General features: G+C 54.6%; 1 protein-coding gene across 1 annotated transcript in view; it reads right to left on the minus strand.

Moving 5' to 3' along the window:
* The window catches only part of PIK3R3 (phosphoinositide-3-kinase regulatory subunit 3), a 317953-nt gene extending 297293 nt beyond the window's left edge, over window positions 1-20660 (minus strand). The window contains exon 1 of the mRNA XM_065410143.1: window positions 20351-20660. Coding sequence (XP_065266215.1) covers window positions 20351-20660 — 310 coding nt within the window. The remainder of the gene's footprint in view (window positions 1-20350) is intronic.
* Between the last annotated feature and the right edge of the window lie 328 nt (window positions 20661-20988).

The following is a 20988-nucleotide window of genomic DNA, read 5'->3' on the forward strand; positions in this document are numbered from 1 at the left end:
CTTTGATATGTCAAAAGAGTACAAAAACATGCTCAAAGCACAGAGAAACTCACTATTGACGGCGGCATCTCAATGGGAAACTGATCAACAATTTCTCCTCCCTTCCTCGGGGCAGGGAAGGGATGTGCTTAAAAGTGACGAGCAAAGGGGGAAACAATTTGCTTGTGCTTTTCCTTATCGCTTCCCCATGGTCTATTGAGAAGGTCTGAAAGGGTTGTGGGGTTTTGAAGGTTTCTTTCTCTTTTTCTGTCGTCGCTGTTAAATGCTCGGTTTCATACATAAGGAATCCAAGTCCTATCTAGCCTCTATAACAGGGGTGGGCAAACTTTTTGGCCTGAGGGCCACATCTGGGTGTGGAAATTGTCTGGTGGGCCATGAATGCACATGAAATTGGGGGTTGGGGTGTGGGAGGGGGTGAGGGCTCTGGCTGGGGGTGCGGGCTCTGGGGTGGGGCTGGGGGTGAGGAGTTTGGGGTGCAGGAGGGTGCTCCAGTCTGGGACCGAGGGGTTCGGAGGGTGAGAGGGGGATCAGGGCTGGGGCAGGGGGTTGGGGCGTGGGGGGCACTCAGGGGTGCAGGGCTCATCTCAAGCAGCTCCCAGAAGCAGCGACATGTCCCCCCTCCAGCTCCTATGCAGAGGCGCGGCCAGGCGGCTCTGCACGCTGCCCCACCCGCAGGCGCCGCCTCTGCAGCTCTCAGGCCAATGAGAGCTGCAGAGCCGGTGCTTGGGGTGGAGGCAGTGTGCAGAGCCCCCTGGCTGTCCCTACATGTAGGAGCCGGAGCGGGGACATGCCGTTGCTTCTGGGAGCTGCATGGAGTGGTGAAAGCCTCCGACCCCGCTCCCCAGCGAGAGCTTGAGGGCCAGACTGAAAGGTCTGATGGGCCGGATGCAGCCCGTGGACTGTAGTTTTTCCACCCCTGTTCTATAATCACTGGAGAATTAGTGGAAGGTTGACGGCACATAAGCCAAGAAGAGAAGGAGAGGTGAGCAAATGAGAAGGGCTTTAAGGGCTTTTAGTCAGTCTTTAAAACCCCTTTGTTCAGACCTATTTAACCCTAAAAACCAACACCCATTTTGGAGAATCGGTATCTTTGTTAAAGTTTGGAAACCTCTTCAGTTAAGATGCAAGCGTATGTGACATACATCCTCAGAGACCTCCACCAGACCCTGGGGAGACTGGATATATTTCATCTGCCTGATATATTTAAGGAAAATCTACAAATCATAAACGAGTCAAATAGAGGGCAGGGGTCCTATTCTGTTTTTAAAAAGTACCTTGCAGGGCGCCTTTGAAAGACCACTTGACTGAAACAATGGCTCCCCAGATCCTGGCAGCCTTGATCAGAGCAACTGGGAAGCCCTTGGGGTTGAGTCTGTGTGATGGGGTGTCCAAACCCCACACTGGAGAGCAAGGGGTTAAGGAGCAGCTCTGGGCCCAGGCGGCCCCAGCACAGCCTGCACAAGCTGGAGGCAGGGCTTTAAAAGGGGAGTGGAGCGGTTCAGAGGCAGGCGGGGGAAGGGAGCAGAGGGCTGCTCTGAGCTCTGAAGGGAAAACCCTACCCGGGAGCTCATGGCCTGGGACCTGGCAACACAGGCCTGTGCAAACCCATGGTGGAGAGGGAGGGGACTGAGACTGCAGGCCAGAGACTTGATTAGAGCCAGTTACTCCAGGAAACAAATGGGGACTGGGGTAGGAAGTGGTCCAGGGGAGGGTAGTGGCTTAGTACACCAATTGTTGAGTGTAATTGCCCACCTTTGGGCCCTGGACTGGAGCCTGGTGGGCCCGGGCTCCCCTACCCACTCTGAGAGGACATTACACCCTGGGAGTCTTCATCTAGGGGAGAGATCTGCTGGAAAAGGCCTTGACTGTTCATGGACCCAACCCCAACGAAGTCTCTGTGCTAAAGGGGAGGACTGGAAATCCTTGGGGCGGGGCACTGAAGGACCGGACTATGCTTTCAAAGGGGAGGTGCCCAACCAAATCCCTGCCTAACCAATAGGCAGCCCCACTGGTGACTGTGCACCTCCTGCAGTCCCTCACAGAATCATTGCAATCAGAGATGGAAAAGACACTTCTGTTAGAGACCAGGCCAGAGCAGAACTGTGTATTCAAAACTCCTTCCGGCAGTAAGAGGTTACAGATTTGGATCTGTGCACCCGAAACTGCCCCTTGTCTTTTGGGCTTTGCTCTCTGGTTCCAGTCTGGATGAAGCGGACGGTCACGAGATGTGGTCCAAGATGGTGGAAATCTGGCATGAGCAGCTGATCTCAGGATATCCCCTCCCCCAAAAAAACTCTCATGAAAGCAACTCCTGAGATTTCAGTGCCACTGAATCCAAACCCAACCCCTGATTTAACCCCCAAACCTTAGACCAAACTTCATCTAGATAGGGATTCCTCCTTCACCCACGCCGATTAGTTCCGGAATATGTTTCAATCCAATGAGGGATTTACGGTAGAGGACGCAGAGAAAGTGACAAATAATTATCTTGTCTCGGACCCCGCTCAACATCAACCCGGGTTTGATTTACTACAAAGGCAATGGAGCCTTCTCACCCGGTTTCGTACCGGACACCGAATTTGTGTTGCAGCGGAATTTCGGTGGTGTTGTAGAGACAGTCCATTATGTCACAAACCATGACACGCCTTGTTAAGGAAGGCAAAACAACTCAACTTCCTGGAGGTCTTCGGGCCTCGAACATTGTTGACAAGAACCCTGGGGCTTGGCTTGACCGGGATTGAATCCTAGCTTTGTCCGTGGAGAGATGTCCTAAGTAACGGGGCTTCATGGACTCCTCTTGCGAGCCTATCCCCCGGTCCAACAGATCCACAAGGAAAGGCGCAGTCTAAGTTTGAGCCCATTCCAATTCCAGCCCTCTTGATAGATGCCCGCCTGGCACACCTCCTGCCAGCAGCTGCAACGTGAAACCATGCTGGACCGTAGCCAGACGGGTGGAAGTAGCACTCTCCAGCACAGAACTATAAATCATTGCCTTCTCCTCTGCCAATTTGATGAGATCCAGAGGTACCTGGTCAGAACTGCACCGTTCACTCAGAAACCAGTCAAGGGGAGGGTGCGATACAACCGTCTTCTGCCCCGCTCGCGGCAGGCAGGCAAAAGAAACTACCTGGAGCAAAGTGATCTACGAAGCAGATGCTGTCTGGAGGCTGGAACCATCCGCCTCGGGTAGGTTATGCAAACAGCAATGAGGGGCAGAGAAGTAAGGGAGGGCGGGAGCACCCGGCTGTGGAAGGACCCCCACAGAGCACAGGCCTTGGAAGCGAGGATATCCGGGCACGGGATGGGGGGGATCACGGCATAAGGATGACACGGAAGCAGGATGGGACAGGAGCAAAGGGAAAAAAACCTCTTTCTGAGGCAAGGAAGGAGGCAACACCCCATCTGGTGAGCACATGGCCCTGCTCAGTTTAGAATCAACCCCCCCGTCCGCAGAACGATTACACATTTCAGCCAACACGGCAGAGACAGGTCCCCAGCCTTCCTCCCATCCAAGGTCTGACCCTGCCTCCCACTGATAACAGCAAAACTCCCAGTGCCCTCAGTGGGGCAGGATCACCCAGTGCTTCATCTGGGCCAGGGCTTGTCAGGGCTGACCCCCGCACTTCTAGGCTTGGCAGTTCATAGCCCCGGCACCTCTGAGCTTGGCAGTTCAGAGTCCTGGCATCTCTGGGCTTGCTGCATCAGTTATGAATGTAAAAAAAATTGCTTGAGCCCTGAAACCTCTTTCATTACAAATTAAGCACTGGGATCACCCCTTGGAGACACAGGCCTGGGGTTCTGTCCTCAGCTCGCCCTGTAGTGGCCTGCACATCCCATTTGTTATCTTGATTTCACTGGCCACATACCGGAGATCTGGGCAGGAGACAGTTTTTCCAAGGAGGGGTTGATTTGGAACAGGAAACATGTTCTGTCATAGAAAAATATTTTCTATTTCTACATTATTTGTATTTATTTGTATTGTGGCTGCCTGTAGAGGCCAGGACATGAGGTACTTCACAAAGACAGAACAGAAAGAGAGCCCCTGTGCCGAAGAGCTGACAATCCAAGTTTAAGACAAAGGGCAAAAGGTGGCTACAACAGATGGGATGAAATACAAGGCAGCAGTGAGATAACACTGACCGGCATGATAAGCTGATGACTGTACAGTGGTTGCCATTAAAAATTCAACATTTACCCACAATTCCCATGCTCTGGTATTTTAGGTACTGCTCTTACCTCCTATGCTAAATATAGGGTCATAGCAAACACAGTGGAATCTGAGATGCTGCTAGATGTTGGCAAAATGTTGACATTCTAAAGGCAACCACTCTTGCCTACCTTGGATTCCAAAGTGCTTTCCAAAGCATAGGGCTCCTTCCAGTTTCACTGACTCCCCCCCACCCCACCCCACCCGTGAGTCAGGAGTAGCTCCTGGTGTCAATGGAGTTGAATCTGTGTAAGAGTGACCAGAGCAAGTCAGAATCAAGACTCAACACACAGAAATCACTTTGCCCGCCACTGGAATGCAGCCACCTCTGGGGTGGAACATGACAGCAGCACACAGTAACACCACACAATATTTGCAGAGGCCAGGGAGAAGAATGCATCCAGCTGAGAATGAGCCTCCCATTATAAAAAGGGTCCAACCGCAAACTCCAGTTGCCTATAAATGGGTAAATAGATAAAATGGGCCACAGAGTGGCGAGTATTTCTGTGTCCTGGGAAGTTATGGGCAGGCAGAAGCAGGTACAACTCTCCACGAACAAATGGCGAAGGAGATCAAACCCTCACTCCAAACTCTCCTTGAAGTCAAGAGGTGTTTGGCCTTAGCGTACAGACAGGCTCCACCATCTGGCCTGAGGCTGAGTGGATAAAGAGAGGACATTAAATATACTGAGTCATAATCATATTTTATTGTTTTGACTTTCACTACAGGCAAAGTTTGAAGGAAGTGCCAGAAAAAAGAGCCAAGGGGCTGGTAGGAACCTCAGCAGTGCTAGGAGAGCGTGCACTAGAAGGAAGTTTTAAACTACGTTCCTCTTGAATCACTGAATGTCCCCGGAGGCAGCTGTTCCGCTCTGCTGATGTTTAAAAGGGCTCCCACTCCCCAGCTCCAAATGTCAGGTTTCAAGGTATGATTCCATGTGATTAAAACGCGGCCTCAGGGATCTCCAGTCTTTCCAGCAAGCCGCTCTCTTTTCATTCCTCTATCTCCCCAGCCGGCTTCTCCACCTCTCCCCTGCAGGGCTGTTTAGCAGAGGTTTCTGTCTCATCCACACGTCACAGCTCTCCTTCTGTTCAACGCTTTCACTAGATATTAGTAGCGGAATCAGGGTCACGCCGGGGAGACGCAGCTGGGATCACAGGCCCAGCGTGCCAGGCACTGGACAGACCCACAGCGAGGCACAGTCCCAGTGCCAAAGAGATTACAATCTAAATAGGCAGGACGTGCAAAGTATGGGAAGGGAAACAGAGGTACAGAGTGGCAAAGTGATTTACTCAGGGGCACACAGCAAGGCAGTGGCAGGGCCGGGAATAAAACCAAGGTCTCGTACGTCCTGGGCGCCCGCTCTACCCATTGCAGCACACTGCCTGGAAGAAAATCCATCTCCTGACGTTACCGGCCTGCTGAGGGGCAGAGCTGGGGAGCCAGCCAGACCGCTACCGTCACCTGCTAGTCATTCTGCTAGAAAGAAACAAACTGCCACTCTGCGACAGCCATCATTTCCCACTGATGACGGGAGGGGTCGGCTGGGGGAGTTGTCTGCAGCTGAACAGAGAGCAGCAGGTTTCCACTGGCCACCTGATGCAGCAGCAGAACTCATTGGATTGAATGAAAGCAAGGCTGGCTTGCCCCACTGCATCTCTCACACATCAAACAATGGGACCATTCTCTCAAGCTAAGCAGGCGTCTGCCGGGTTAGTACCTGGCTGGGAAACATCTAGAGAAAGTAGTGATTCAGGGGGTGTGCTTCCCTCCCGGATGCTATTGACGCTGCTGGAAGAGCTGGCATTTTGAATAACGCAGACACGCCCAACTGCATGAGCCTTTGCTGATTCCCATGGTAATTTGCAAGAAAAGGCGCCTTAGCCAGCCCTGGTGTCTTGTCCAACTTGGGGGTTACACCCCCCTGACCTATTGTTTCAATTGGAGGCGTTCTTTGTATGCAGCATTGTGGTGTCCTAGGAAACTTGCTGTGCTTCACCCCAGAAGCAGCTGCACTTAAGCAGGGGGGAAGCCGCGTACACACGCACAATCTGTCCATAACGCATGCCGGGGTGAAAGGTGCTGTGTCAACCTAAGCTTGTTCTCTACCCCCGTCTGCAGAGAACAGTACTTTTCAGCAGCTGGGGTAAATATATGAGAAGAGACGAGAATTACTGTTTGCATTAGTGTAGCACTTAGAGGCTCCAGTCTGGGATTAGGACCCCATTGTGCTAGGAGCTGTATGCACGCAATGTACAGGTGGCCTCTGCCCTGGAGAGTCCACCAGGAGTCCAGTGATGAACTACTACCAAAGGCAAACTCTAGCTACTGCATTGCAAAGAGGGGGGTGGGATACCCCAAATGTATTGTGTGCCGTATCCCCGAGCAGAGAGGATAACAACCTACTACTGCCACTCCCTCAGTGGAGTTGAGCTGAGCTATTCCCTCACCTCAGGTGACAGAGGGTTTGTGCCTAAGGTCCCAGGTTCCCACCATGTCTGGTTAAAATGGGAGGAAGGAAACTCAATGAGGATTGAACTGCATTTTCCATGGTAAAGTCTCTGGGAAGTTGAGGCAGCAAAGCCGCTCTGCGCAGTTCTCGCAGGAGGCAGCGTCTTCTCTTTCCAAGACGGACTGGAGATCAAGAACCCTTCATCTCCATTGGGACCTTCCCCAAAGCCCCCACCACCACCCAGTCCCCGCTATTGGGGCACTCCAAGCCAGACCCCTTGCAGCTGGCCTCCGCGGTGCATCTCCCCAGTACCGCTCCCCCACAAAGCTCCCATCCACCCAGCAGCTGCACCCATCACTCGAGACCACCACAACACCAAGCAAGACGGCCCGAGACAGGTCAAGGGGGAAAAGGGCTCGGGAACCTGCAACGGTTTGGAAGGCAAGGCGGGAATCTTATCCAGGATTCAGGGAAGACAGCGCTTCCTCTCTTCTGTTTATATAGGTCACTGTCGGCCCTTCCCTCCCATCCACTGCCTCCCCCCAGCCTGTAGTTTGCACTGGGACCAATAGAATGACCCAGTCAATGACCAACAACAAGTCCGAACAGCAGCCTTTCCCCCCGCTGGAACTTTTTGTTGCTACCTTGATTGCTTCGGATCGCCTTTTAAATTTTGACTGTCCCCTATTGCCACATCATGCAAATAGGGTCGTTAAGGTTCCATGTGACTTTATTAGCTCAGCAAGTGGAGAGGAGGGAGCTGCCATTCACCAGCTGTCTGCAGCCAGAACCCCCACCTGTCCAGCCTACTGCCCCCCGGCCTATGTCCACCGATTAAGGCTTCTGGTTTAAGCTCTGGCTGTGGGCAAGGCTGCAGGCGTGGAAAGAGGTGGAGTGGGGGGCGGGGGCTGGTGCTGAGCAGGGGGGCCTGGAGGGTCCGCGACATTTTTTAAAACCAAAATGGGGGTCCCCAGGTTGCTAAAGTTTGAGAACTGCTGAACTAAGCCATGCCGCTTCCCAAGATATTAACGGTATCGCTCTGCAAAAAGGAAAAGCGAAGGGTAGGTCCCCTGTCTCTATGTTGCTCCTGGCCACTAAAGCAAACAATATTAATAAGACAAACAGCCTTAGACAGACTGGCATAAGTAGGGGAGAGCATCATTCACCAAAAGCCGTCACACGTTGGAGAACCAGCGCGGCCGACTGGGAGGGAGGAAAGGGACGCAGTGGGAAGCGGGAGCAACGTTTTCCTCACTGCAGCCCAGGAGGTAGCTCTGTGCTCCGGCTGTTGTTATTGTTTGAAAGGCAATGGCACACGTGTGTGTGCACACGCGCGTGTTAAGCACAGAGCCTTCTCTGCCACTGGAAGTCAACCCTGGCCTGGAGGTATTTCATTCAGGGGTGGATTCAGCAAGGAAACTAGCTAGCTACAGAAATCCTTAAAGAAATCCAAGATCAAAACAGCTCTTCATGTGACTTGATTGCTGGGGGTCGCTCGCCGGGGCCTGTTTATTTACCAGCCTCCTACAGTGCAAGCTCTTTGGGGCTCGTCCTCTGTGTTTTGTGGATCGCTTATTACCCTGTCCCTGCTTAGCAGATGAGGACGATCCCAGGCCACGTACTGTAGCGTAGCCAGTCGAACGGCAGGAGCACAACGCATGCAACGTCGGCTAGAAACACCAAGGCAGAGCAACAAACTCACTGCTACTGTGTGCCGGGCGGAATCATTCCCCATCTTCCTCTACCTCCTGGCTGCAAATACCCTTCATCAGCGTGAGCAACAAGAAGTCCAGACAGCCGCCTTTCCCACAGCCTGAACTTAAACCAGAAGCCTTAGTCGGTGGACATAGGCAGGGGGCAGTAGGATGGACTGGTGGGGGATCTGGCTGCAGACAGCTGGTGAATGGACTGGGAGGCAGAGGTGTGGCGGAGTACCTGGGACAGACCTGGGGCTGCTTTAGGACCACCTCTGAACGCTGCATGGGACCGGGTTATCGGGATGTTTGCTGGCTGGCTACAGGGCTGCTGAGAAACAGGAAGGCAAACCGGTAACTAGAAAGACAGCCCTCGACGCGCACGGTGCGGGTTGTGACAAGGACCTGGCTGCGTCCGGCGCCCAGCGCGGTGCCAGGACGGGCAAGCAGCCTGCCTTAGCCCCGCCCCACTGACCGGGAGCCACCCAAGGTAAGCCCACACCCCAACCCTGAGCCCCCCCAAACCCAGAGCACCCTCCTGCACCCCAAGTCCCTCATCCCCGGCCCCAGCCCAGAGCTCGTACCCCCCCGCACTGCAACCCTGAACCCTTCATCCCCAGCCCCACCCCAGAGCCCTCACCCCCTCCCGCACCCCAACCCGCAGCCCCCTCCCGCATTCCAAAACTCTCATCTCCAACCCCAGCCTGGAGCCCCCTCCTGGACCCCCAATCCCTCATCCCCAGCCCCACCCCAGAGCTCGCACCCCCAGCTGGATCCATCACCCCCTCCCACACCCCAACCCCCTGCCCCAGCCCAGTGAAAGTGAGTGAGGGTGGCGGAGAGTGAGCCACCAAGGGAGGGGGCATATGGTGAGCAGGGACGGGGCCTCAGGGCAGGGCCTTGGGGCAGGGGCGGGGCATCAGGGCAGGGGCGGGGCTAGGGTGTTCGGTTTTGTGTGACTAGAAAGTTGGCAACCCTAGGCATGGAGGATGCAGAGGCTGCAGCGTGGAGCGAAGGAGCTGCAGGTGTGGCAGTGAAATGAGCTTGCTCAGAGTAATAGGTCCCTTCGCCCACCCCAGAAGGAGAGCAAAGATGCTGGCAGTATCCAACAGATGGATGGACGGCCCGTCGGTCATAGGGGAACCCAGTTTTTTCATTTGCCATTGAGCGCTGTGGGAGGCCGGCAGAGTTGTAGCAGAGAGAGCTTTGCTGAGCGAGCCGAGAGGCCAGCGTTATCTGCTGAGGCTCTAGGGTTAATGGGCAAGAAGCCCCCTGCCTGACCTGGCCTTGCATTCCCAAGCCCCCTGGTGTCAGACCGCTCTAGATCCCCCCGAAACCTGGCCCCCGCTCCTCCAGTTCCACTCCTCAAGCCGATCACAAGTGAGATCCAAACAGAAGGGCCGAAGGGGTGGGTGGGAGAAAAGCTAGTGGGCTGCAGAGTGAATACACCAGGGCTCATGGTCATTTAAGGGGGATGCCTCCAGAATTCACAGCCGAGTCTGCACAGCGGCAGAAGGCAAGGTGAGCAAAGCCAGGTGAGAGGAGGCGACGTGGCTTAGTATTTAACTGCCTCATCTTTTACCCGCCTGCACCTCTCCACGGTACTGGGATCAGGCCAACTCAGGGCACAAATGCAGGGCAGTGCTTGGGGAGATCTCGGATGTGCCGTGTCCTCTCCCAGAAGGGCAGGGGGAGGAGCCACTGCAGGAGACCAGCCGGCATTTCAACGCCTCGTGCGCTTACGAGATGCGGGAACTCAACTCCAAGGACATCCACCTTAGCAGCCTCCCTCAGAGACTGCCACAAAGTCAGCTTGCAACATCACCGGCGCTGAGCGCTGCAAAGTACTGCGTTCCCCTCCCCGCCTCCATCCCTGACTCTTCCAGAGACGCTTGCTGCTCAGCCCCGATCCTCACCCCCCTGCCCGTCCCCGGTGCCTGACCCCGATCCTCACCCCCACGCCCGTCCCCGATCCTCACCCCCCTGCCCGTCCCCGGTGCCTGACCCCGATCCTCACCCCCACGCCCGTCCCCGGTGCCTGACCCCGATCCTCACGCCCGTCCCTGATCCTCACACTCGTCCCCAGTGCCTGACCCCGATCCTCACCCCCACGCCTGTCCCCGGTGCCTGACCCCGATCCTCACACCCGTCCCTGGTGCCTGGCCCTGATCCTCACACTCGTCCCCAGTGCGTGGCCCCGATCCTCACCCCGCGCCCGTCCCCAGTGCCTGGCCCCGATCGTCACCCCCCGCGCCCGTCCCCGATGCCTGGCCCCGATCCTCACCCCCGTGCCCATGCCCGGCCCTGATCCTCACCCCTGTGCCCGTACCTGGCCCTGATCCTCACCCCTGTGCCTGTGCCCAGTGCCGGCCCTGATTTGTGCTTAGATCCGTAGGGTCTAGCCGTCCACAGCAAATGGTGGGTTACACACAAACGCCTCTTGCCATAGCTTAGCGGCGATGGTGTATGCCCCTGGTTCCCAGCCTCAGGGTCAAGCACAGGAATCCAGCCCATCCCACGTTATAAAAAGGAAGGGGAGTTCATGCTAGATGGGAGAAGAATCCCCCTGGTGCAAAAAAGGCAGAGACCCACCGGACAACTGTTCCCAGTTAATGCGCACAAAAGGGGGATCAGGGTCCGATCCTCAGCCGGACTCCACTGATCGGCAGACTAGGTGGACTCACACCAGTTGAGGAGTTGAGCTTAGACTCAGCATTTTCCAGGCCAACATACACTCAGCAGATGACTGTCACTTCATCTCTCTGCCCTGTCCGTGTAGACAGTAATAGCAATCCGTGCCCCAAAGAGCCTGCAATGTGTTTACGCAGCACCTAGCCCAACGGGGCCCTGTCGGTCCTACTCTAATACAAATAAACAACAGACAAAGGAGGATCTTCCCATGGTCTTCGATTAACCTCGCCCCAGGCCAACGCTCACATTAGACTGGACCCAAGCTTGTCGCACAGGGCGCAGAGTAACACACCCACCTACAAAAAATAAATGTAGGCAAACCTGCTGGGAAGATTTAATTTTCGGGCAGAACTAAGTTCTGTCAGCTCTAAGTTCACATCAATTAAAGGCTAAACATGGCATATAAAATCTAGGCATTATTTCTTAGACATCCTGGATACTTTTTTAGCGTGGCTGTGTGTTTTACACTTCCCCGGGCAATCATAAACACAATAGGTCCGTATATGCATGGTCCACTCTGGGCAAATACACACATACTATATGTGCAATAGTCACTTTGAGGGGACTTGCTCAGGGGAGTAGGGGTGGGGGGGTATTACAGCTGGTCCCCACCTGACCCCCTGCACTAATGTACACAACCGCCTTTCATCACCGAAGCGCTTTACGAACATGTAATGGTAGTACGCACAACGCTATGGATGCTGCAACAGCTTTAGTCTGTCTCCGGTCAGACATGAGCTTTGTTAAATAAAGACCCCTCTGACCCAGCCTATTTCAGGTCCTACCCCCGCCTTCCGGGGGAGCCAAGGGGCAACACAGATCATTGGCTGGGTGTTCGGCAAAGCAAACTGTACTCCTACTGCGCAACCGTCGATGGCAAACGGAAGAGCTTCCTGAAAACCTGGGATAAGAGGTCTCGAGGACCAGAAAGTCGTTAGCAGAAGGTACGTGCAGACGTTCTGGGCTAGCTTCTGATCTCATTCCTCCTGCGATTAATCCAGAGCGACTCCCATGCAGATCAAAAGCTGGGCCTTAGTTTTTCAATGAGTTCACTCGTCCCTGGAGCTGGGGGGGGCAGGTAATGTCCAGTGCGAGGAGACAAACCCGGGTTCCTCCCTTTGCCACCACCACAACCCGAAGGGCCACCTCGGCTGAGAGGCGTCTGGTCTCATGGGCCCGAGCAGCCCTTCGCCTTTCAGCAAGGTGGCCAGTTGTGGATGGTAACAGCTCTGAGCCGCTGCCAACTGCAGTCAAATTCAAAGCTGGTGACACTGATGAAATACTTCCTCTGGCAATTCCACTCTATGGAACCAGCTGGTCCCCTAAGTACATGCAGCATAAAAAATTAACTGCAGACGTGTACCCCACTGGCCAGCGTTACAGGGCCCCTCTGTGTGCCCACTCCGCAGACAACACGATTCTGTTACAGCCGCAGCGACAGATCTTTAGCTCCCGCTTTTAGTCTGGAGATCCCTGGTTCGATCCCCGGTGCGTCAGCCTGTCACTCACACACGCTGGCAAGCAAAGGGTTTTAGAAAATCACCCTCCTTGACTTACCTTCCCAGACCGGAATTCAAGCACTGAAAGCAAAGCATTTTCCCAGTCAGCAGCCACACCAACAGCTGCTGCAGGAAAAACAAAGCCCCTCGAGTCCTGGCAGGTACTGGGATTGTGAATTCACTTTCAGGATGGGCATGAGGGAAACAAACGCTGTTTAAAATTCTGCGTGTGCAGCCCATTTTCTCCTCTTCCTTTCCCCAGTTGAAGGTCAGCGGCCCTCATTACCAAGCACCCTCTGATAAATTGTCATGCAGTGAAGTAAGTTCTCGTGTTTGTCCAGCCAGGAGTGAGAAAACCCAATTACACCTAATGAAGTGAAACTCAGACAACTGCCAGCAGCAAGGACAAAGGAAGCTTCGGCGGAGGGAACGAGCCCCAGAGCGGTTGGTAAGAACCTCACAGCTCTGGGCATAGGTCTGCAGCTGGGATACAGCCCTGGAGCTACCGCACCAAGAGGATTTTCCCAGCTGCTTGGTCTAAAGCAGTGGTTCTCAACCAGGGGTCCAGGGCCCCCAAGGGGGGCCGCCAAGCAGGGCCAGCATTAGACTTGCTGGGGCCCAGGGCAGAAAGCCAAAGCCCCATTGTATGGGGCTGAAGCCCGGGCCCCTGAGCCCCGCCACCCGGGGCTGAAGCTGAAGCCTGAGTAATGTAGCTTCATGGGGGCCCCTGTGGCGTGGGGCCCCAGACAATTGCCCTGCTTGCTGCCCCCTAACACCAGCCCTGGCTTTTATATGCAGAAAACCAGTTATTGTGGCACAGGGTTGCCGTGGAGTTTTTATAGCATGTTGCGGGGGGATGGGGGGGAGCCTCAGAAAGAAAAAGGTTGAGTGAGGACCCCTGATCTAAAGGGCTCCCTCTAGTAGACACCGGCAGCAGACTCTTCTCGATGCAGACCGGGCATTAGCAGGAGACACTCAAATGTAGCCAGTGTTACATGCTCATTTCCACCATGTAATTTCCAGCCCCAGTCAATGCCCATCTTAAAGCTCAATTAGGAATGGAATGTCACCGGTAGCTACTAACAACATTCATTAACCTGGGCGGCAATGTGTCAGATCCTTTGGGATTGGTAGAACTTTCTTACACGATGAATAAGATTTTCAGTAATCCTCATCATATTTGACGTGGGTACCTGGACGGAGGCCTGAGGCTGGATCGCTTTAAGGAAACTGCGTTGTTTGGACTTCTGAGTAATCAGTGAGGTAATAAGGAAGCTGTTTTATGCTGGCTTGGTAAATCTAAGTATTGGAATATCCACCAGCTTTGTGGATTGTCTGCCCCATTCTTTGCAGTTCACCCTAATTGAGTGACCTCAGTTGGCCCCCCTGGGATCCCGGTCACACGGGAGTATATAGTAAAAGTCATGGACAGGTCACGGGGCCGTGAATTTTTGTTTAAAGCCCGTGACCTGTCCATGACTTTTACTAAAAATACCCGTGACTAAAACGTAGCCTTAACTATGAGCCTTTCACGTCTAGGGGCCTGGGTTCAAACGTGGATCAAGTCACTAGGGAGAATTGGCGATGGTCAAACGCCACAAACATTCTCACTGTGAATATTTGTGGTGAGTGGCATCCCTGCCCCTTTGGATTGATCCTTCCCCAGAAGATGAAAACCGCCCAGCCCAGCTCAAAGATGGCAGATGCACGTGGAGCTCTTCACCTGTGATCCTCAAGCCGAGGATTGTTGACAGAAGTTCAGCAAGGCATTTCAGAGAACCATGATCTGCTCGCGTTCACTGAATAAACCCGTCCTTCAGATGACAGAGCGCGGAGCACAGCAGGGCATAATGAAGGCAGGTGTGGCACAAACAGCTTTAGAATCATAGAGTATCAGGGCTGGAAGGGACCTCAGGAGGTCATCTAGTCCAACCCCCTGCTCAAAGCAGGACCAATCCCCAACTAAATCATCCCAGCCAGGGCTTTGTCAAGCCTGACCTTAAAAACCTCTAACGAAGGAGATTCCACCACCTCGCTAGGTAACCCATTCCAGTGCTTCACCACCCTCCTAGTGAAAAAGTTTGTGCTAATATCCAACCTAAACCTCCCCCACTGCAACTTGAGGCCATTGCTCCTTGTTCTGTCAGTAACAGCTCTGCGCTGGCCCAGCACTTGCTGACCCAGGACACGCCTTGTGATTCCGTACCGCCCTTTCCATATGAAAGGCAGCCCACTGTACAACATGGAATGACACCGAACAAGGCAGCAACACCCCTCCTATGGATCTAGAGTCACGCGCAGTGCTTGGAGCATGCAGGCTAGCTCGGCGCGCTGCTTGCTTTACCTAGATCTCTGCCAAGGGCGACTGGCATGGCAGCATGGTAAAAATGCCAGGGATGGTAGGGGGAGAGGAGAGTCACTAGACACCCTTCCCTCTGAACAGCCAGGAAGGAGGGGGGCAGATACCGCACCAGGATGGAGCTGGCCACAGAAAATCCTTGTGCAGGTCCTGACGCTGCCCACTTGGCGAGGACAGAGAGTTGCAATGTCATATCGGCTGCCTCTTGATGCAATGTCCCAACGCACGCGTTATGATGATGCAACGTCAGGAGGACACTCTACATGCCTCAGATCAGGCATCTGAGGAAGGGAGACGGGCCATAGCCCTTCCCCACTTCACAGGGGTGTTGCCAGGATGACACTGGTAAGGATCATGAGATGCTCAGGTGCTGCGGTGACGTATGGAGAGAGGACTTTCATCCTCTGACAGGCCTGTCAACCCAGCGTGCTGTCCGTCATCTTTTAAGAAGTCTCGGTATTTGTAACAGTCGCTGGCTAGCGATGTGTATTTGGGAACCCTACAGGAGTTGCCTTTGGAGGTTAGGAGAACTGTATTCTTGGGGGAGTGGGTAGAAATCCCACAGAAACAGGCTGGAATGTAGCCCTGATTGATGGCGACCTGTCAAACATTAATTTAGGGCAATTCCCTCTGCAGCCACTTCCGGGTCCGGCTGAGTCTTTGGGTTAACGGTAGGGTGACCGGATATCCCGATTTTATAGGGACAGTCCCGATTTTTGGGTCTTTTTCTTATATAGGCTCCTATTACCCCCCAGTCCCATCCCGATTTTTCACACTTGCTGTCTGGTCACCCTAGTTAACAGCGATCGCTTTAAAAATAAAGAGCGAGCGGCCAGCTCTACAAACACGGCTCCCTGTGTCAGCGTGCAAACTGGGCTCAATCCGCCACTGCCCGGCCCTGGGTGTGGCTGCTTACGTGGCTGCAAAGTAGGTGCAAAACGCTGCCACGCTGGTTCGGTAGCGGCTTTACTGGCTTTGCATGGGGTAAATGGCTGCGAGGAGGCAGGGCGCGGCTGAATTTGGCCCTTCGCTCCTGCACAGCCCAGCCTGCTCCGGGAGAGCGAGCTGGATTCCGTGCTGCGCCCGGTGCATCGCCAACAGAACGGCCGGCTCAGTTCCTATCGCCGAAGTTTCACTGCGGCTGCGGCGAGCCAAGTGGGTTTGCCAGTCCCAGGTGGAGTTTGCAGCATTAATAGTCAGGAATAGAAAACGCTAATGAGGACGCCCCTTCATGTCACTCCTCGGAGGCTAATCCTCCTTTAAACCAATCACGTTCTCTGTGGGCATCTCAGGCATGGCATGATCCTGCAGCGCCATATGGGGCATTGCTACCACCCCTTGCTCCCAGCCACCCCCGCGACTTTGCAATGCTGTGCCCGGCCCTCTGAACACGGGGCTCGCTCATTGAGCTCAGGGAGGTGGCAAGGAAGGAAGGAAACCGACATTCCAATCAGCAAAACTGCTTAATGCTCCAGCACGCTTCAAAACTACACAAGCCCTTTTGTTAACCTAGTTCGAAATCCCCGCATGAGACACCAGCCAGGCAGACAGACGCCAGAGGGTTGGAGATACTAAGCCGGTCCTTGGGAGAGTTCAGCCTTGGGTAGGTCACGCTGTGTCGATCGGAATAAACCCCAGCACAGATCCCAGCCAGGAAGCGGACCGACCTTATGCCCGGAGAGAGATTTCTCCTTTATCACGTCCTGGCAGAGAGGAGAATGAACCAGCCTGGTCCTTTTTGCTTGGGTGCATTATGTAACTGCCGACGTGTTGCGATCAAGCAGAGGTTTTGGCTCACCCACATTCGAGCTGTACTCGGCGTTTTTTAAAGATTAAGTCAGTGGGGGCTGCGTGTGCTGGGCCCCTCTGACAGGCAGGGCCTCTTCAGTCAGGTGCCTAAATATGGAGGTAAGTGGCCCCCCGAGTTAAGTGCCTCAGTTTAGACACCTAAGTTTGAAGACGTCCCCCTTTAGATAATCTAGGTGCCTTTTAGCTCATGCAGTAGAGACTCATACACTAAGCTTCAGAGGTCCCAGGTTCGATCCCGCCCACCGATGAGCAGGGTCGGCTGGTGTTACGCTTATAGTCATAGACAAGGCAGACCAAGGGGGGATTGTTATTCCCCATTTTGCAGATGGGAAACTGAGGCACAGAGAGGCTCAGTGACATGGCCAAGGTCACAAAGGGAGTCTGTGGCAGAGCAGGGAATTGAACCCAGGTGTCCTGAGTCCCAGCTTAGTGCCTTAACCCAGTGGTTTGCACATCCCTGGGGTCCGCATAGGTCTTCCAGGGGGTACAACAACTCATCTAGATATTTGCCTAGTTTTACAACAGGCCACATGAAAAGCACTAGCGATGTCAGTACAAACTAAAATTTCATACAGACACTGACTTGTTTATACTGCTCTATATATGATACACTGAAATGTAAGTACAATACGTATATTCCAACTGATTTATTTTATAATTATATAGTAAAAGTGAGGAAGTCAGCAATTGTTCAGGAACAGTGTTGCTGTGACGTGTTTGTATTTTTAGGTCTGATTTTGTAAGCAAGTCGTAAGTGAGGTTAGGGTGACCAGATGTCCCGATTTTATAGGGACAGTCCTGATTTTTGGGTCTTTTTCTTGTATAGGCTCCTATTACCCCCCACCCCCGTCCTGATTTTTCACACTTGCTGTCTGGTCAGCCTAAGTGAGGTGAAACTTGGGGGTACACAAGACAAATCAGACTCCTGACAGGGGTACAGTCGTCTGGAAAGGTTGAAAGCCACTGCCTTAACCCGTCCTCCCTCCAACAAAAACAGTCGCATAATCTGAAAGTCAGAGTGATGCGACGTTAGCCAGAGATTTCATGCCTTGAACCATTGCAGCAGTGAGACCCTGCAACCTAAACAGATTTATAAAACTGCTTGGCTTTGGGGAAAAAAAATCCCAGCCGGTCTGACACCCTGATCTGCCTGCAACACTGGTGCTATGTTTACACAGCCTTCCTCTCCATCCCTTCCCCTCTCCTCTGGGCAGCCAAATGGGGTCTCTAACACATAGCAATGATCAAGCTGCAGTAACAACACCACATCAAATTTTCTTCCCCAACAGACTGAGTTCTCCTCTCAGGCTACGGAACTGCATTGACTTCTCCAGAGTGACTCCTGACTTATCCGGGCCCAAGCGTGGGCAGAATCAGGCCATATACTCTGGGCATCCTCATTCAAATACAACACAGAGAAGGACACTGCTAATGCAGAAACCTGACCCAAGAACATTCCACCTGAGAATCCACCCATGTTGTGCAACAAACAGAGGCATCGGACTTCACTGCTGAAGAATCAGTTGGCAGTCTCTACAAATATTTACACATTTGCGACTCAGCAAGCACCCTAGCTAGAAACGTCCTCCTGTTTTTAAGGGACTCCGTGAAAAGAGACAAGAGTCTTGCTACAGCTTCCTTTGACCTTACGTTCAGGATTTATGGGTTCTCCATACACCAAGAGCAGCCATGTATTTCCAAGTCAGAATGAGTTTTGATTAGCAACTGATTAGCAACCGATCAAGAAAGAACGAATATAAAGCCTTCCGGTGAGAGCACAGTGTGTACCCGCACCTCTGTAACAATCTGCATGGAGCTGATTCAGATTTAAAGTTGCAAGACACAGGAAATGAAGGCAGGACAGATCAGTTACACAACTAATTACACCAGAAACCAGTTTGGAAGTCACTTTGGCAGGCTGAAAAGAGGGGGAAAGGAAAGAGCAAGTGACAGTGAAAACTCTAAGCTAGGGAGAAACACACCGTCTTCCCTCTGCCATCGGTGGGTCCTTGAAAGGAAATCCTACATCTCTACAGCCACACCTCTCATAGGGGCATATCGGTTAAGACCGTACAGCTCCTGACGTTCCTTTCTGTGCTCCCCCACAGCTGCAATAACTAGCTCTTACCCAGCACTTTCCAGCTATAGATCTCAAAGAGCTTTACCAAGGTGACAGCATTACACTGCATGCCCTGTCCGACCCACTGCACCAGTTGCCTCGCTGAGAGCTGGGCATTCGGTCTGTCTATTGGCTCCCCAGGGTAGCATGCTATGGGACCTTTTCTCCCCTGCCTCCCTACCAGCTCTTGCACCCGATTGCCTGCAGAAGTGGAGGGGCGCTTAGCTCCTGGCTCCTGGGATCGCTCGCCGTGCTGCCAGTTTCTGTTGGTCACTGGTACAAATCCGGACACGCTCCACTGAGCTGTACAACGCATGCTAAATGATCCCATTCATTCAGCCTTCGATTCGCTGGCCAGCCTGGCTCAGAGGAGCGACGGGCTCGGTGCATACGTTGCAACACGCTCGGAACAAAACCGACCGCGTCCCCCCTCCCAGATCCAAGCCCCTCAAACGTTGAGCTGATCTGACCTCTGGGGCTGGCGTGTGTCTCCACTGGGACACTGAGGGAGCTCTCGAGTCTGCCATCCCTCATCCCCCCCGCAGAGGTAACCCCGCTTCCCAGAGGAAAACTGCAGCCCAAGCATCCAGAGGGCCCTGGAGGACTTAATTCCCCCGGTGTCAAGGAAGCCCCAGTCTCTTCTGGCGAGGATCGGGAGGCAGGACTACCTGGCAAATACCACACAACCGGGTGTCCACAGCGGAGCTAGCAGCGCCATCCTGCCCCAGCTTTGGTGGTTAGTCAAAGTCACCCGTGACACCAGCCAGTGGCCCAATGCCAGCTTGCTCCACGAGCCAACCCTGCCCGAACTGGATCTCAGGCGGGCCGGTGTAAGTCAGGAGCGACACCACTGAGGCCAGCAGAGTCCTACCCCGTAGAGAGTCAGCACGCGATCAGGATCGAGGCCTCTAACAGACCTTGACTGTGGGACCCCAGGCAGGACTCCAGGCGAATGCCACCCCCACCCCACCCCGGCACAGCGTGCTCCCAGCCGGCTCCCGTCGCTCCGACTCGCCCCTGAGCCTCCGCTGCTGGTTAGGAGCCACGTGCCCCGTTGGGCTCAACCACCCAGAGCCACATGTCCAGCCGGCCCCCGCTTTCTACTTGCAAACCCGGGCTTGGAGGAGGCGTCTTGGAGGCACGTACCCCACCCCGCTCCCCTCTCCCCCCTCCGGAGGCGTGCTTGACGGCTTGCCTAGCGACCGCTTTCTGGGGGCAGGGGCCCGTTTTGCCCCACAGAGCCCACGGGGCTTGGGGCCCAGCTGTCTGACCCCCCCCACGTGGAGACCGTGGGAGCTGGCTGCCCCCGAAGAGGAAGGGGTGTCTGGGCAGGGGGTCCTCGCGTTCCCTGGGAGATGGGCTCTCAGGGCAGGCCGGCTCACCTTAGCCCAGGGCCTCGTGGGTGGCTCCCCACAACAGCCGCCCCCTGCTCTAAGGAGTTTTGAGAGGCCGTTATCCGGGGGGAGGGGAGCGCACTCATCACACACACGCCCCCCTCCCCATCCCCAGCTGGTACTCACCCCACAGCTGGCTGGTGGGGGTGGGGGGCACAGGCCTGGGCCGAGCCTTGAGACCGGCGGGCACAATCCTCACAGGGCCCAGGTACTCCACGTAGGTGCCCGGGAAGTCGCCCCGCTCCTTGGTGCGCTCATTGAAGCCGTTCAGCCAGCCCTTGGGGCTCCTCTCGTCCCCCTCCTTGTAGTCGGCAGCGCCCAGCAGTCCCGCCTTGCTGACGGTGACCAGGTCCCCGGGGCACAGCGCCAGGTCCTCCTCCCGGCCCTTCTTATACTCGTAGAGCGCGCGGTACTGCAGCCCGTCCGACGAGGCCATGGCGGGAAGCTGGCAGCAAGGGGTCACTCGCACGCCACGTGCTCTCCGCCAGGCCCAGCAGGCATTGGGAGGGGCTGAGAGAGGGCGGTGGGCTGGGATCAGAGGTGGGTTGTGGGGGGCGAAGAGAGGAGGTCGGTAGAGCTGTGCCTAGAATGTCTAACTCTCCCCCTGGGCACCCCCAGAGTCGCAGCTCCGGCTGCCAGCCTCCCACTCCGGGAGCGCGGGGATCAGAGGCAGCCCTGAGGGGTCAAGAGCATGCAGCTGTCAGCCCAGCCATCCATAATAATCCCGGTGCCACCCGCTGCCAGCTCTGTGCGCAGGGAGCAGA

This window comes from Emys orbicularis, chromosome 8, assembly GCF_028017835.1.
Source record: "Emys orbicularis isolate rEmyOrb1 chromosome 8, rEmyOrb1.hap1, whole genome shotgun sequence".
In the NCBI taxonomy this organism is placed as follows: domain Eukaryota; kingdom Metazoa; phylum Chordata; order Testudines; family Emydidae; genus Emys; species Emys orbicularis.